The sequence below is a fragment of the Nelusetta ayraudi genome, unplaced genomic scaffold (genome assembly GCF_046127955.1).
Source record: "Nelusetta ayraudi isolate G7.1 ecotype Tasmania unplaced genomic scaffold, CSIRO-AGI_Nayr_v1 ptg000011l, whole genome shotgun sequence".
Lineage (NCBI taxonomy): Eukaryota > Metazoa > Chordata > Actinopteri > Tetraodontiformes > Monacanthidae > Nelusetta > Nelusetta ayraudi.
This window is the reverse complement of record NW_027466061.1, coordinates 11506614-11522999: the sequence shown is the minus strand read 5'-3', so window position 1 is coordinate 11522999 and position 16386 is coordinate 11506614. Positions and strand designations below refer to the sequence as shown.

At 44.0% G+C, this 16386-nt stretch overlaps 1 protein-coding gene across 1 annotated transcript; it reads right to left on the bottom strand.

Annotated features, from left to right (window-relative positions):
* Positions 1-777: 777 nt before the first annotated feature.
* Positions 778-16078, bottom strand: scp2a (sterol carrier protein 2a). Its single transcript, XM_076020944.1, has 16 exons — positions 15923-16078; positions 14881-14938; positions 14704-14775; positions 14441-14572; positions 13970-14034; positions 13317-13443; positions 12203-12266; positions 12024-12110; positions 11677-11827; positions 11232-11379; positions 10800-10907; positions 6051-6204; positions 5759-5855; positions 3188-3317; positions 1819-1898; positions 778-1452 (listed from the first exon to the last, which is right to left on the bottom strand). The coding sequence occupies exons 1-16, from the start codon at positions 15977-15979 to the stop codon at positions 1357-1359; spliced, it is 1626 nt and encodes a 541-aa protein (XP_075877059.1). The 5' UTR covers positions 15980-16078; the 3' UTR covers positions 778-1356.
* Positions 16079-16386: the final 308 nt, after the last annotated feature.

The following is a 16386-nucleotide window of genomic DNA, read 5'->3' as shown; positions in this document are numbered from 1 at the left end:
TAACTGCTTTTGCAGTTCTTTGATCTGATGATCAAAAATGAAAATGCAGCCATCTGAACATCCTCCTCCAAACACACCGTCCTGGAACACTTTGAACTGAGTTTTTTATTTCTTTATTTATCTTTTAAAGCACAGGCACCATTATATGGGCTTTATATTATATATGTGGAACCAAGTCATGAACACTTTACCTGGCACAACCTTGCTCCACTATTTCACTCTCATACACACCATCTATCCCCCACAGCAGCTCGTGGTCAGTGGGACACGAGCAGATGAGCAGCCTGGCAAATCAAAAACTCTCCATCTGGCCTTGGCTGGCAGAAGGACAGCATGAGGAAGGGGCTAAGGGATAGCGGCTGGGCCGGGTGGGGGGTGGGGGGCAGCAGCACTGCGTATGGACCACATCATTAATAAACAGATCAGTGGGGAGGACAAGAGGGGAAAGAGGGAAGTAGGGCACAAAAACAAATGAAATCTAGATCATGCGAGAAGCATCGTTCTGGCAACAGCAAACTAGTGCGTTCCGCTTGTGACAAGCCTTTCATTGTGAACCAGCAGTGGTTTGACATACAAGCATCAGAGAATGAAAAACACTGAGTCCAGCCTAACATATTTTTATTTCCCACTGAGGCAGTAGAGCACACAGACTCCATGAGGAGACGAGTCATTTTGTCTCCAACGGCAGGCTTTGATATCACTGTTGCCACTTCCTGTTAATCTAGACACTGAATCAACCTCCTGTTTTATTATAAAACAAAGACTCCACAGAGAGGGTTTGTAGCCAGCAGAGTTTATTTGTCAAAGACTATCATTAATATTACTGCCATTAGTAATTTATTTTAGTCTCCACACAAATATAATCAAAACTTCACGGGTAGAAAATCGCTTTAAATGACAAATATTTGCGGAAATAAGAGGCACATTTTGTGTTGGTTTTGAGACAGTGGTGTTATCAGGCTGCTTTATGCATTACGGCTGAACTGATGTTTTCATTCTATTCAATACATGTTTTCATTAGTGGACCATCTTCCCTCTATACATCAGCACGCAGGGGCGGACACGCTCAAAACAACTACAGCAGTGTTGTTTACACAGCCGCCCCTCAGGAGACAGCGGCCGTGTCAGGATTTAAACAGATGATTAGTCGACGCGACACTGCAACGTCGGCAGTTCTCCACCAGCTCTGTGGTGGGCTCCAGCATCAAAGCAGCCGCCATAGAATCAAACATTTATTCGCAACATCTTCGGATCAAACACGCCTCCACACTAATACCCTGTGAACTCGTGGGGTTTTGTCAGAATGGAGACGCTCCAGGCAGGTTGATTGCAGAGGAAGGACACAGCGGAGGCTCCTCACAGCTTGGCCTTGCCAGGTGCGATCTGGAGGCTCTGCAGCTTCATGGCGAGGCCCATGTTCCCGGAGATCTTGAGCTTCCCCTGGAAGAATGCCTGGGGACACAATGATAAAGAGCTAACACTTCCATCAACTGTCTCTCTACAGAAAAATCTTAAATCACGGAATTTCAGGTATTTTGAAAGGTGAAAAATGAAAAAGTGTCTGGAGAGGTACCCATATCATCATCATTATTATTATTATTATTATTATTATTATTATTATTATCATTATTATTATTATTATTATTATCATTATTGTTCATTTTATTTATAGGCACCTTCCTGGACACTCAAGTCCACAAAAGTGGTCAAAGAGAGTAGGACTGTCTGAAAAGATGAGCTTGTTGGCGACATTTTTATATGTGGTGATTGAAAGGAGTTGAGTTCTTTGCAGAATGTAGTGAAAACATATTTGCAGACCGTTTGTGGGTTCATCTTTCCCGTCATCAGAGCTGGAAGATCGTTGTCACTCATGGAAATGGTGCAGTCCGCCTTTTTACCTTGAAGGAACATAATGAAAGAAAGCAATGAATGTCGGCTAATAAAGACCATCTATCAAATGTTGCAGAACATATACATACATAAATGGTCAAATAAAATAACAGAAAAACATTATATCATATAATAAAACATAATCAAATATCAGAAAAACATTAAATCATATAATAAAACATAATCAAATATGGCCCTCATGTTTTTTCTTTGCCTTTCCTCTGGTGTCAAGCACCTTATAGTCACTCCCCAACACACACACTACTGTTATTCTTATACCATACATCGGACAAAGGAAAGAGGGTATATACTTCCAGCCAGTCCTGAAGAACTGAACAATGCAGAAAATGGAGGAGTTGCTATTTTTACAGGCAGAGGTGGTTCATCCACGTGAATCACCTGTCACCTTGGCACGTCAGAGAAAGATATATATATATTTATTATCCGTCACGTGATGACTAACAGAACATGATGCACAAAAGGCCTGTGGTGTACTGCTGCTCTGCACGCTGCAACAGCCCTTTCAGCGGCCACATAACGCCAGCGACTATTGATGCCTTTTAGGGATTCAACTCACAAGGATGAACAGCGAGAAATTTCTTTCAGAGCTTAAACATCCAACTGATGAATGCACGCTTTTACACTCAGCTTCGAGCGTCAAGTTAAGCAATTAGATGCAACAATGGAGCATTCAATTGAAAGTAAACCCTTCACGGTGTGTGGGAGCTTGTGCACGTTCACGTGTGTGCATGTGTTTGTGTTTTTCTATGTGACTTAAGTGCAGTTTGAGAAGTCAAAGACATAATATTGTCAACTCCCCAGTTAATTGAATTGCCTAATCTCTCCTCAGTAATGGCAAGTTTTGCTTTTACTAGGACACATGAATCACAGAGGAAAATGATCACTGGCTGCCTTTAGAAGGGAATCTAGGACAAGTCGTACTTGATGATTTAATGACGTGAAAAATTAGCTGAGGGATTGCATTGACATGTTTTAAGTGTAAATCCACTGAGGAGTCAGTGCTTTACACTTGATAGTGCTCAGCTGCTCAAAAAAAAACACATTTTTCCTAATTGATCCTTTGAGACTGACAGTGAAAGCAAATAATGAGAAAACAGAGAGATGAAAGAGGACGTTCAGCAGCTGAAAAGGGTAGATAAACCAAGAGGAATACTAAGCAATGGTGGTGAGACGTGCAAAGAGAACAGATCATTTTTGGTAGGAAAAAAAAACCCACTGAGGTCAAAACATCACAAGCACTTTGAATAATATATTCAAGAAAAAAAAAAAACCTTACCTGAGTCAGTGCTGACAGAACCTTTTCCGTTTTTCACGTCTACAGTCCAGGTTGCCTCCTTCCCACCTGGTCCGTCCTTCACTTTGAAGGCAAACACGCCGCCAATTTTCTTCACCAGCTTCTCTCCTTCCTGCAGCCAAAAACAACAAAAAACAGGAGGCCTCTTTCATGATTTCATTCAAATTCTGTTTAAAAGACTCCACTCCCAACATCAGATGGGGAGAGTGTGTCCAACATCATGGACACTCATGTCCGCAAATACCTGAAGCTCATTTTTTTATCTGCATCTGAAACATTGTGATAGTGAGCGTGTACCATTGGAATGCTGTCCCACACTGATCAGTTGTCTCCAGTGATTGTGAGCTTCGTATTAACCGGCCAAAAATGTATACATTTTTTCCAGTCACGTCCTTATCACGGTGGTGTTCTCGGATGCAGGGCAGGAAGGTTTGGTGAGATGTGCGGAGAGAGCGGAACCACATGCAGGCAATCTAAATCAATAGGAACAATAGGAACTGTACATTTACACTCCCAGACTTCCAGGAAATAAAGCAGGCCGGTGGGGTGAGTGTGGCACTGTGCTGATGCACATGATTACTGTTAAGTAGTATTCCTGCATAGATTTCCACCACAGAGAGAAAGAGAGGGAGAGGGAGCGAGGGAGGGAGGTAGTCACCCAACGCAGAATAATGGAGAGGATGGACTATATTGATCTTGTGGGAAACAAAGATGTTCTGTCCAGCATGAAAGACTCACGCAGAAACACATTGTACACATAAATCAAACATCTTGTGATGTCTAAATTCTCACTGATCCAGAGTGAAAGGACAATTGAGGAACCAATCGGTGTCGTGAAAAGAGAAAGAGGCAGGGGCTGTGGCCAGGGTCGTTTTTTCATTTATTTATTTTTTTAGCAGGACGCTACTGTGAGACTGTAAACAACTGCAGCCGCGGTGTGGTTGGTTTTACCAGAAGTGGACAATATTCCCCCATGGGAAGCAGAGCAAAGAGCAGCGCCAAAGGATCCCACTGACAGCAGCAGCAGCACCGCAGCAGCTCGTGGCTCACCACAGCACATCCAGTGTTTTAATTCAGAGCCGTCTCTGTCTCTGTGCATCACAGCCTTCTACAGGTGGGAGTCCAGTCCTCCTGGGTGGCTGCTGCAGGGGTGGAGGATCCAGTGCGCTGAGGCAGCAACAGCAGGTCACTGCTGGAGGATGGTTGTGATCTTCCAGAGTGGCCGGCAGTTTGTTCAGAACTCCTTCTCCAGTCGATGCAGCTCCAGGAGTTGAATCCAGCTCATTATTCTGTCCAAGCCTTGATGTGTCCCTCTTTGATTGGCCACTCCAATCAGCAGCCTTTTGGAAGGTGACAGAGACCCCCACCCTCACTCCCTTCAAAGGCTGGCACCGTTAAAGCTCCCGTGTGCAAGAATTCGCTTTCCCAACACTCTCAAACAATAATGAGTCTCTTCAAGCTCACAGGGAACTTCCTGTTCCCTGTGACAATAAAACAATAAAAGTCTATGATTCACTGCTATTTTTTGCTCTACTTTGCAGAGAGTTCACGCAAAAATAACAGTTATGGAAATCAACCCTTTGTAATGTCACAAGAGGCACTGACACGTCTTACCAGGCTAGCAAGAACAGTCCCAGTCTGATGTCTTTTCCGAACCACCTCCACCTAGTTTCTCTCCCAAACACGTGAAAGGGCGAACAACGCATCAGTTTTAGCAGGAGGCTGTAAACAGAGGGCTAATGTACTTTTTGGAGATTCAGGAAGTTTCTTGGTGGATAAAATAAACTGTGCCTTGGTGCTCTACTGAAGTCTGGCATGAAAAATGAGGATCTGAAAACCAGAAAAATCTAGAACCTAATCAGCCCTGGATGGTTTTGCTGGCGCCGCTGATCCGCCTCCAACTGACCCTGGCTGCATCTCATCAAGGTGATGACATCAGAAAACATCTTAATCAACGCACCTCAAAGACGTGCCGTTCTGAGGGGGGCAATAAAAGGGGCCCTCTGTGGTGCCCTACCACTGTTCAGACACAAAGACATGAAAATGTTTCCGTCTGCACTGACTGATCTCCGCTCCTTCTTTTGCATTCAAGCTAATTTCCCCGGGCACAAGAGTGCTGTCAGTGTTCAGAGAAATTTTCATACCATGAAAGCAGAGCTGTCTGCACTTCCAAACGCAATATATTATGCATGTTATATTTATTGAATCATGCTGTGGGATGAACCAAGCGTCTGAGAGGCAGGTGAGGCAAAGATTGTAGTTATGTATTTGAAGCTGCAAAGAGCTGCCAGGGTGCATAGAAGCCTCATTAGTTCACCTGCTGCCTTTAAAGAAGACAAAGTGTGGACGACATTTGTTTCCTCTGTGTGTGTGTTTTGCGTGCAGTGTTTATAGTCAAGATCATTGGACAAAGAGTGAGCAGGAAACAAAGAAAATCAGAAATGGGGCATTGGGCAGAAGAGAAAAACAGATATAATGACTCCATGGAATCACAATCAAGCAACCATCTAAATCAGAGCACCAGGCGACAGCTCCCGCTGATTGTTGTTTTACCTCACGCAGAAGACTTTCCATCTCCTTAAAGACTGGGTAGGCTTTAAACCCCTCCAGGCCGCCGTCTGAACTGGTGGCCAGAGCACGTAGGCGGGAGCTGTCAGCAGGCAGAAGAAAAGAACAAACCACATGACAACAAAATTAATGAAGCCGTGAATTGCAAACAGTAGAATACTTGGCGGTTAGCAAAGAACTATTTGAGATTCACATTATTTGACAAACACTGATAAAAAAAATTAAAAAAAAATCCTACTGCTTGATTCCCCCAGCACATGGAGCTGATGTTCCTCACCTGCTGCCCTGAGGGAAGCCCAGCCTGTACAGGGTGACCACCACGGCTCCTCCCAGCCCGATGTTGTGCTGCAGGGCCACTTTAGCTCCTGACACCTGCCTCCTGTCCGCCTGACCTCGGAGCTGCCAGCACAGCTCAGCACACTGAGCCAAACCTGGGAAAGAAAAGGGCGGATGTCAGCATTTATTCTGTGTTGAAATTATTCTTCTGCCTCTGCAATCCCTTCATAAGATGGTTTAGGCCAGGGGTGGGCAAACTTTTCGACTGGTGGGCCACAATTGGTTCTAAAATTGGACAGAGGGGCCGGAGCAGATGGATGGAGTGTTTTGGTGACCCACCTCATAGAAGGAAAAAAAATCTATCATTGTCCATTGAAAATGAACAAAAGCAAAGTTACAACAAAATATCTTTCTTTGAAGCCCCACGGTACTTCGCTCTTTATTGAAATGACTATTAAAACACTTTTAATAATGGATGAAATACAGCTATTTTACTACTTACTCACTATTAATATTATTTCTTCAAGTTCAAGTGGGCCAGGTTAAAAAGCTTAACTGGCCACATATGGTCCCCGGGCTTTAGTTTGCCCACTCGCCCCTGGTTTAGACACTGAACCATAAAAAAAACAACATCCTTATAAATCATCCTTTAATCTGAAAGAATGACTGGCATCATACTTGAGGATTTCTGCCTGCTTCATTACCCGAGTCCAACAGAGGAATCAGGGCTACACAGCGCCATGCTATTCTGTAGCACTCCTCTGAATTAATTTGTTGACACCACTTTCAGGAAATGGTGGGGTGGCGGGATGCAATTACAGGGTCCTTTTGACCGGGGCCTTTCTCCAGAGACGGGAAGGTCACGCACTTATTCGCTCGTGTCAAGGCCTCGTCTGCCTCTGTTTATTAAAGTGTGAGGTTTGAGCAACAGCCCGAGGAGGGTGAACTTAGCAGACTGAGGCTGTCACACCGAGGGAGACGCCCAGGAAACCTAAATGACTAACATTCATTTTATTCAAGTGGGACCGCCGGGGTCATGGCTGAGCTGGGCACGAGGACAATGCAGCAGCCTCAAGCCTACAGCAAGAGTGGGCAGCACAAACGGCTGTGTTTACCTTTTAGCCCTAGGTTGGAAAAAAAAAACAACAACAACACACATACGCACTGACGGTATTTGGAAATAACCTCATGGACTTGCACACGCACACAAAAACAAGAGGTGGCGATGGAACCTCTCGGTAAGCGGACAAGTTGGCCAATCAGAAGGGATGGTGTAGTATACACTGTGCCATATGTATACACATATACACAAGTACAAAAAAGGTCCCAATAGAAATGTTAAAGCTGGCTTTATTTTGGCCCTGCCTGGCGTTTGCATGTTGCTGCTTTATGAGATCAAGCGCATTCAGTGCACGGTGTCGGTGCTGCAGACCAAGCACCCAGACACTCTCCTCCTCCTCCTCCTCCTCATCTCCGGGGACTTCAATCAACCATGCCTCTCTCTCTGACACTCTCCCTAATTGACACAGTATGTGAGCTGCCATACGAGGGACAATAAAACTCCAGAGTTATTGTATGCAAACATCAAGAATGCATGCACCTCCACACACCCCCACGCCCCCACCCGCTCAGATCACAACCTCGTTCATCTGTTAACATCCCGGTGCTGCAGCAGCAGCCCGTGCAAAGGAAGGATGGGCGTACAGATCTGGTCGGATGAGGCATGCGAACAGCTGAGGGACTGCTTCGAGTCAACAGAATGGGACATTCTGTGCACGTCTGACCGACTGCACCACGGATTATATCAACTCCTGCGTGGAAAACACTGTGCCATCCAAAAGGGTACAGTTTTTCCCAAACAACAAACCTTGGGTGACTCCCGACCTGAAGGCTCTGCTGAACAGGAAGAAGAGGCCTTTCTTTTCAGAGGACAAAGAGGAGTTAAGGACAATACAGTGGGAGCTCAGGTACTCCATCGGGAGGTGTAAAAAGGACTACAAAGAACGACAGGTCGTCACCACGCGGTATGAGGACTGGGTAAACCAGTTAAACCATGACCGGTCCGATGGAAGACCTCCTGTGTGGTGCCGGTTCCTAAGATAGCCCATCCTAGCGAACTGAGCCATTACAGACCTGTTGCCCTGACCTCTCACCCCATGAAGACCATGGAGAAGCTCGTCCTCGGCCACCTCCACACACTGGTGGGCTCTCCGCTAGACCCGCTGCAGTTTACCCATCGACCTGGCATCGGGGTGGATGATGCCATCATCTACCTGCTGCATCGGGCCCTGACCCACCTGGAGTCCTCCGGGAGCGCCATGAGGGGCGTGTTTTTTTGACTTCTCCAGTGCTTTCAACACCGTCCAGCCATTGCTGCTGCAGGGGAAGATGGAGGAGGCTGCGTAGACCAACACCTGGCTGCTTGCACCATCAACTGCCTCTCTGACAGACCACAGTATGTGAGGACGAATGGCTGTGTGTCAGATGTGGTAACCTGCAGCACGAGGGCCTCCCAGGGGACGGTGCTCTCTCCGTTCCTTTTCACCCGTTACACTGCGGACTTCAGCTACAACTACAACCTCTGCCACCTGCAGAAGTTCTTCAACGATTCAGCCATTGTCGGCTGTATATCAGAGGGGGGCAAGCAGGAGTACGGAGGAGTCGTCTTGGAATTCGTGGACTGGCGTGAGCAGAACCACCTGCTGCTCAACACGAACAAGACCAAGGAGCTTGTGGTTGATTTCCATCGAACCACCCAAACACACACAGCCGTGAGCATCCAGTGCTTCAAGATAGTGCACTCATTAAAGTACTTAGGTGTTCATATGAACAAGAACTTGGACTGGTCCTCAAGTACCACAGCGATCTACAAGACGGGCCAGAGATGCCTCCACTTGCTGAGGAGACAGAGGTCCTTCGGGGTCAGCAGGGCCCTTCTCCAGACTTTCTTTATGACAACGTGGTGGCTTCTGCAGTGCGCTACGCAATCGTGTGCTGGGGGAGTGGAGTCACAGACAGGGACAAGGTGAAAGTGGACACACTGGTGACTCCGCCCAAGAGGTGGCGGACAGAAGGATGTTGGCCAAGCTAACATCCACCATGGACAACACCTCCCACCACCTGCACCACACTGTGGAGAGCCTGAGCAGCTCAGCTCAAGACTGTTGCACCCTCAGTGCAACTGCTTCCCTCAGTACTGCTTCCACTGGAAAATTGGTGAGTGTGAGAGGTCGGACAATTGATGATTTACTGTGCTGCTGAGAGATTGTCACTGCAGCTTCAGCTCTGCGTTAACACAATCATTATAAAAAGAATCGTGCCACCTAGTGGACACTGTGGGGACGGTTTGAAATTCAAGGACAAACGCCTCAGCGTCCAATGGTATGGAAGCAGATAGTTACCATAATCCAAATTGAAATGCAATAGCAGAAATGCTTTTTCATTTTAAGAACGAAGCTGCATTATTTGACTCATAATTAAAATCGTTAATTAAGTCATTCAATCTGCATTTTCATTTTCTTATTCAAGACTGCTCATTCTTGTACTTAATTCAAATGAAAAAGGAAAACACATTTGAGATTTAATTTTCAAAACATGCACCAGCAAAGAGTTACCAAAATTCAATATGAAATGTAACATTCGAAAATGAAAAAGCAATAGCAGAATGCTTTTTCATTATAACAACGAAGCTGCATTATTTGACTCAAAATTAAAATCATTAATAAATATTGTTATATGCATTTTCATTTTCTTATCGTGGTCCTGCCCTGCACAAGAGTGCAAATCAAAAACGAAATCGCAATTGCAAAGTAAGCGCACGGCGCAGGAAAGTGATGTCAGCAGCTCTTCACCTCCGCTGTGGGTATGGCGGTATGACACCACTTCGCCATTGTTACTTTTCACTTCATTGACGTTGCCGGTAAACGAGATTTAAATCGCTGTAAAACGTGGACCACTGACGGATCTCGTTGGTCGGACAGATTTGAGCATGGCGCACATTGACACAATTGTTCAAACCCTGCTGGATTTAGCTTCCCAGGTGGAGTTGAATAGTGTATCTGAATCTGACGCTCGGGACCGGGTTGAGCAGGTGATCGAGAGCTTGGCTGCATATTCTGCCGTCCCAGATACGGACGTAAACGAGGTTGTCCTAGCCAACCTGTTGTCAGTTATGGAACACCTTGACGCACCAGCACGACCTCAAAGCGGACGGCCAACATTCAACATCCCATTCGAGGCTATTGAAAGCTATTTGTTACATGGGTTCAAAGTGAAGGAGATAACGGAGCTGTTCGGCGTCGGCCACCAGTCCATCCGTCGAAGGATGCGAAGCAACGGATCAATCCGTCGACTGGTGGCCGACGCCGAACAGCTCCGTTATCTCCTTTGGTAACTCTTTGCTGGTGCATGTTTTGAAAATTGAATCTCAAATGTCTTTCTTTTTAATTTTAATTAAGTACAAGAATGAGCAGTCTTGAATAAGAAAATGAAAATGCAGATTGAATGACTTAATTAACGATTTTAATTATGAGTCAAATAATGCAGCTTCGTTCTTAAAATGAAAAAGCATTTCTGCTATTGCATTTCAATTTGGATTATGGTAACTATTTGCTTCCATACAATGGCAGCTTTATTAATAATAATAATAATAATAATAATAATAATAATAAATTATCATCATCATCCACACACACACACACACAAAATGACATATTTCTAAACCTGCATAATCCATACTGGGTGAGTTCACCTGTGGCTCCCAGAGGATGTCCTTTGGAGATGAGCCCACCGCTGGGGTTCACAACAAACTTGCCTCCGTACGTGTTGTCGCCTCTGTCGATCAGCTCTCCAGCTTTACCTGAAACACACAGCAGGAACAAATGATATTGGGAATCCAATATTATTCCTTGCATCCCTGATACAGTCTGACCCCAGTGAACATGAAAGATTTTGGAACAAACTGGCAAGAGGGAAACCATTGTAAAAGTAAACACAAGGGCTTTAGGTGAAGATTAGGGAAATCAATCTTCTGACACTTTTCTTAAACACCATTTTGCATGAATTTTGCATGCATGGTTAAGCAGCCAGAGGATCAAATGGTTTAACTAATAACCCTAGCGCAGCACTAGAGTGAGTGCTGCCTCTCCCAGACGGCTTGACCGTGAATCAGCTGCAGTCTCACCTTCTGGACACAGGGCCAGAGCCTCGTAGGTGATGAGCTCATTGGCTGAGAAACAGTCGTGCAGCTCCACCACGTCCACATCTCTGGGTTTCAGTCCTGCAGCCTCAAAACACTTCTGGGCAGCCGCTCTCGTCATGTCATAGCCCACCTGAACATAAGAAAAGAAGAGAAAAGAAAAGAAAAGAAAAGAAAGGCCCAGAAACATATTTTAGGGGGGAAGTCCTTTGAAGGATTTCATGCTTTTGTCTCTGAAACTCTCATACTATTTGTCTGGCTTTGCATTTGTTATCCCTTTAACTGCTTCAATTCTTCTATTTTTACACCCTCTTTCTCATCAAAAGAAACACAAATTATTGTCCAAGTAAATGAAACTCTGGAGATGTCACTTCCACTGTGCAACATGTCCAGATTCCCCACTCAGTAAAAAATAAAAACACCATCTCACCATCTTCATGCAGCTGTTTTCCTCGAATGTGGAGGAGAAGTCGGTCACCATCTCCTGGGCCAAGATCTCCACTGCCTGGTTCTCCAGGTGGTGTTTCCTGACAAAGTCCTCGCTTGCTAGAATTGCTGCTCCGGCTCCATCTGACGTCGGGCTGATTGAAATGCAACATACCACAAATCTTCTCTCTCAGGTTCTTTCATTATCTTTGTCTGACGTGATCATACGCAGTTATGATTTTTAACTACATAACTGGCACAATCATGTACAGAGATTAATGACGCTTCACGACAAACCACACTAACACGTTGTTAAAAAACCTTTCAGCTTCAAAGTGGTGAAGCTCTTACCAACACTGTAGCAGAGTGAGGAAGTCAAACACCTTCCTGGACTTAATCACCTGCTCCAGACTGTACTCATCCTGGAACTGCGAGTACCTGCACAGGTTTGACACACATACTGACTCAGCAAATTCATTTCAGGATATTTGGAGGTAACCAGGCATTCAGACAGCACAACAGGAACTTACGGGTTGTTGGTGGAATGTTTGTGGTTTTTCCAGGCGATTTTGGCAAAGTGTTCTGGTTTTGTGCCTGAAAGAAAATAGCACCAAAGAAAAAAACAAACATTATTTCTCCAAGTTACAATGCTTCTTTCAGTTTTAATCCTTTAAGCCCCAGAATTTTTTCAAGAAAATATTCAATTTTGATATCAAGATTTCAAATGACTGGGACTTGAAATTGGTTAGAGATAAAAGCCATTCTGTAATTGAGAAAAATCTTCAGTAGGACCCAAACTTTGTGAAAGACGTACATTTGTGTTTGTCTTTGTATTATGTCAGATGTCAGGGGTCTGTATGTCAGATCCCTGTCTCCACAATACCCCACAGGCTCACCAAAATGTTTGATCCACTTTTGATAATTTTCCACATATCTCAAACAGACCCAGCCATCATCACAGGGTGACCACGAACATCCCTGCTGCCTCCACCAGCACTGGCTGGACGTTTCCTCCCACAGCTTCTACCACGTTGATCACTATAACTATAACTCACTGCGCCCTCCGTCACCATTAGCGGTGTTTTGAGCACTCCTGCTTCCCCCACCACGTCCCCTCATCCTCATTCTGCCATTACTCCCACTACACCCCGGCCACGCTGAGGCCAAGCATGTGCTGCTTGGTGACTGTCGTGGCGCATGGACTCGCTGCCGCTGCGACTCGCTCTCACGGGACGACTGAACGTCATCATCAGAGTGCGAATATTCCTCTTCGTTATCTGAGTCAGACATTACTTGACAAAGTACTTCGTCAACGAACAAACCTCTCGGCAATGTATTCTTGGTATAATTTCACTCTCTTTCTCTCTCCACTCCCACTACAACAACTTCCTCGTCTCCTCGACTGAGGCTTTCTCTCTATTTATACTCCGAAATCTGAATATAAACACCCCCACAAATGCTACTCAGATTGATGCCACAGGTGTCTGCCTGTAAAGTAAAGTAAAGTAGTAAAGTAGTAACTACTTTAAGCAGCATATTTGCCGCTATGGCCTGTTTAATTCAGCAATGACGCTTGTCGCAATTTTGCGACCATGGCGCCTAAAGGATTAATAACTGCAAGATCAACCAAAAAAAGAAAAACACCATATTTTTCCATGTGCTCTTTGCCGGCGTTTCCAAACATCTGCGGCGCTGCAGGAGCAGCCGCCAGCCCGTAGCGGTTGATCATCACCTCCATGTGCTTGTCCATGGGACTGGTCCTGTCCATGAACTGGAAACACAGATTTCAAAGAGTTTAGACAGAGGAATTTGTGAGTTTACAGCAGAAAAATAAAATACGAAACAGAACAAAAAACAAAAATTGAAAGATTAATCAGATGGAACCAAGAGTTGTTCTTTTTATCATATTCACATAACAAACGGTCTCTTGCTGCTCAAAGTAGATGTCAAAATTTGACTTTCCAAATTCAGTGATAGTAAATTAAACTCCAAAATGCAGAAAATGGAAAGAGAGTTTAGATTTTTTCTAATACATGGATGAAGAACGACAGTATGTTTATGATCAGAATCATAATGAAATTGCAAAACGTAAAATGTACCAGTAATTTTACATTTCTCTGATTTTTATCTGTTATGTCTTTATTATTTGTGCTTGGCTGTGTGTTTTACGTGCTTCACAATAGCAGAGGGGGGAAAAAAGCCAATGTTCTCTCTTTTCAGGAGGACAACCAGTCTGTTGAAAAGACTTCCAGCAACGCCGTTCACAAGGAATAATGTCGCCACTATTTTGTCCGTACCTTGGCAGATAAAGAGCCTCTCTCCATCTTTTCAAACCCAAGTGCGAGCACACAGTCAGCCAGACCTGCACAAAGAGGGAGGCTTTTAGGTCCCAGGCAAGTTGGGGTCAGTTTCACCTGATTCATAGGAAATGGATTGTGGTGTAAAAGTTACTACGGACACTGCATCAGTCCTACTGTGATGCTGTGTGATTTACCTGTCTGACTGAATACTGTGGCTTCAAGCAGATGACATTATATAGTTTTTAATAACATTTTTTATTTATTTTTTTAAATAATACTTATTGAAATACACAAACCGCCGTTTTGTCCCCTTCCAAACATTCCGGACATAGTAGCTTGGGTGTGTGAATATGTTTGTGTGTGTGAGAGAGATTAAGCGTGTGATTAAATGTGAGATGCTGCGAGACATAAATGATAAATCTGACAATGGGTACATTATGAACATCTAAGGCTTGCTATTTAACTCACCACCCTGGATTAACTGCCGGGCCATGAAGAGAGCTGTGGAGCCTGTGGAACAGTTGTTGTTGACGTTGGTGATGGGGATCCCTGTGAGGCCCAGGCTGTGATAAATGGCTCTCTGACCACATGTGGAGTCCCCTGAAGGAACCAGGTGTCAGGAGGAGAAGTTGAAGCGATGCACTTTTTGCAATGAGGAAAACTAAGAAGTTTCGCAATCTGCACAAGTCCATTTGGACTGTAAAAATGCAGAGATGTGACTTGAATCTTACCGTAGACATATCCCACACAAGCTTGTTCAATGTCAGAATACTGGATTCCTGCATCTGCGAGCGCCTTTTGACCTGACGCGGGATGAAGACACAGTGTTGGGACACACATGACACGTCACGCAACAAGGTCCACATCGCTAATATGCAAATCTTTGGTGTGACTGTTGTATTAAGCACCTGCTTCCTTGGCCATGTCGGGATAGTCATAGTTGTCCCTGGCTCCGGGTTTGTCAAACTGCAGCGACACAGCAGAGAAGTGTTCATGTGCATTTTTGCTTTTCTACCCCTTTTCTTTTTTTTTTCTTCTTTTTATTTTAAAGTAATTGGACGTCAGTCCATCTGCAGCTAGTGATAAACAATACACTGAATACAGTACAAACAGTTGGTTGAATAATTCTCCTGACACTGTTGTCATAAGATTGACTTTCAAATGAACGTGTAAAACGTTAGTGGATAAGAAAACAACTGTTCAAACAGCCTTGACAGTATAACCCCATTCAAATTTTAAGTCAAAAATAAACATCATTAACTGAAAATGTTTATGCTTATCGCTGATCATCGGCTGATTCTTAAGTACTTTGAGTGTGTGTGTGTGTGTGTGTGTGTGTGTGTGTGTGTGTGTGTGTGTGTGTGTGTGTGTTACAAGAGCCACAGTGTTAGGTAGGGAGGACGTTATATTGTGTTCACTCGATCATATTTGCACAATTTCAGCTTGAAAACATATATTTTTGCATAATTTCTTATTTGCTTTTCATGTGTCTATCATTCCTCATAAGGGTTAATGACCTTTGGCACAGATAGTTTCTGGCCATGAACTCTGGACTAGACAATGTGCGCAGAGATAGCAATACGAGCAGCCTGACCAAACATCAGCGATTTAAAAAATAAATAAAAAAAAATAAAAAAAAATCAACAACATTAGTGTTGTGGTGGTGTTGACATGTAGGGTTTGTTTTTTGTTTTTTTTGTCACACTTTAGCTGGTGTCCAGCTGCGATGTGTTGACGCGACATGAGCGGTGTAAGATGGGTCTTCCACCAAATGATGTAACGCCTACTACGTTAAATAACACTGAGAACTACTTCGGCAAAATATATGTGTGACATGTGTCGTTGTAGGACACTGACAAGTCACTACAATCTGGAGTTAGCACTGATGTTAGCTTTAAAATATTCTGAAAATACTTTCTCCCGGGTGGCGTCATTGTGTTGATAATTTACCTTAGTCATGCCAACGCCGATGACGAAAACCCTGTTCTTCGTTTTTGCGGGTGCCATGTTAGGTTAGGTTTTCTCCTCAGATGCAGGTGGTCACTCAGGTGCGAACTGACAGAACTGTACCCGACAAGAAGCGATCGGTGACGGCCAGGGACTACAGGCTAACGCCAGGCACGGCGAAGATCGTATTTGAGAGAGCGCAAGAAGATGTGTCACTTGGTTTAGAATGTTACACATGTTGTTCTTCTTGTAACTCTGTAATATATATATATATATATATATATATATATATATATGTATATATATATATATATATGTATATATATATATATATATATATATATATATATATATATATATATATATATATATGAGATTAAGATTATTCATTATTAGCTTGACATGTTATTACTATTTATTGAAACTAAGTGGTACCGTGGAGCGTGTTCGTGCTAAATGCTTCATAA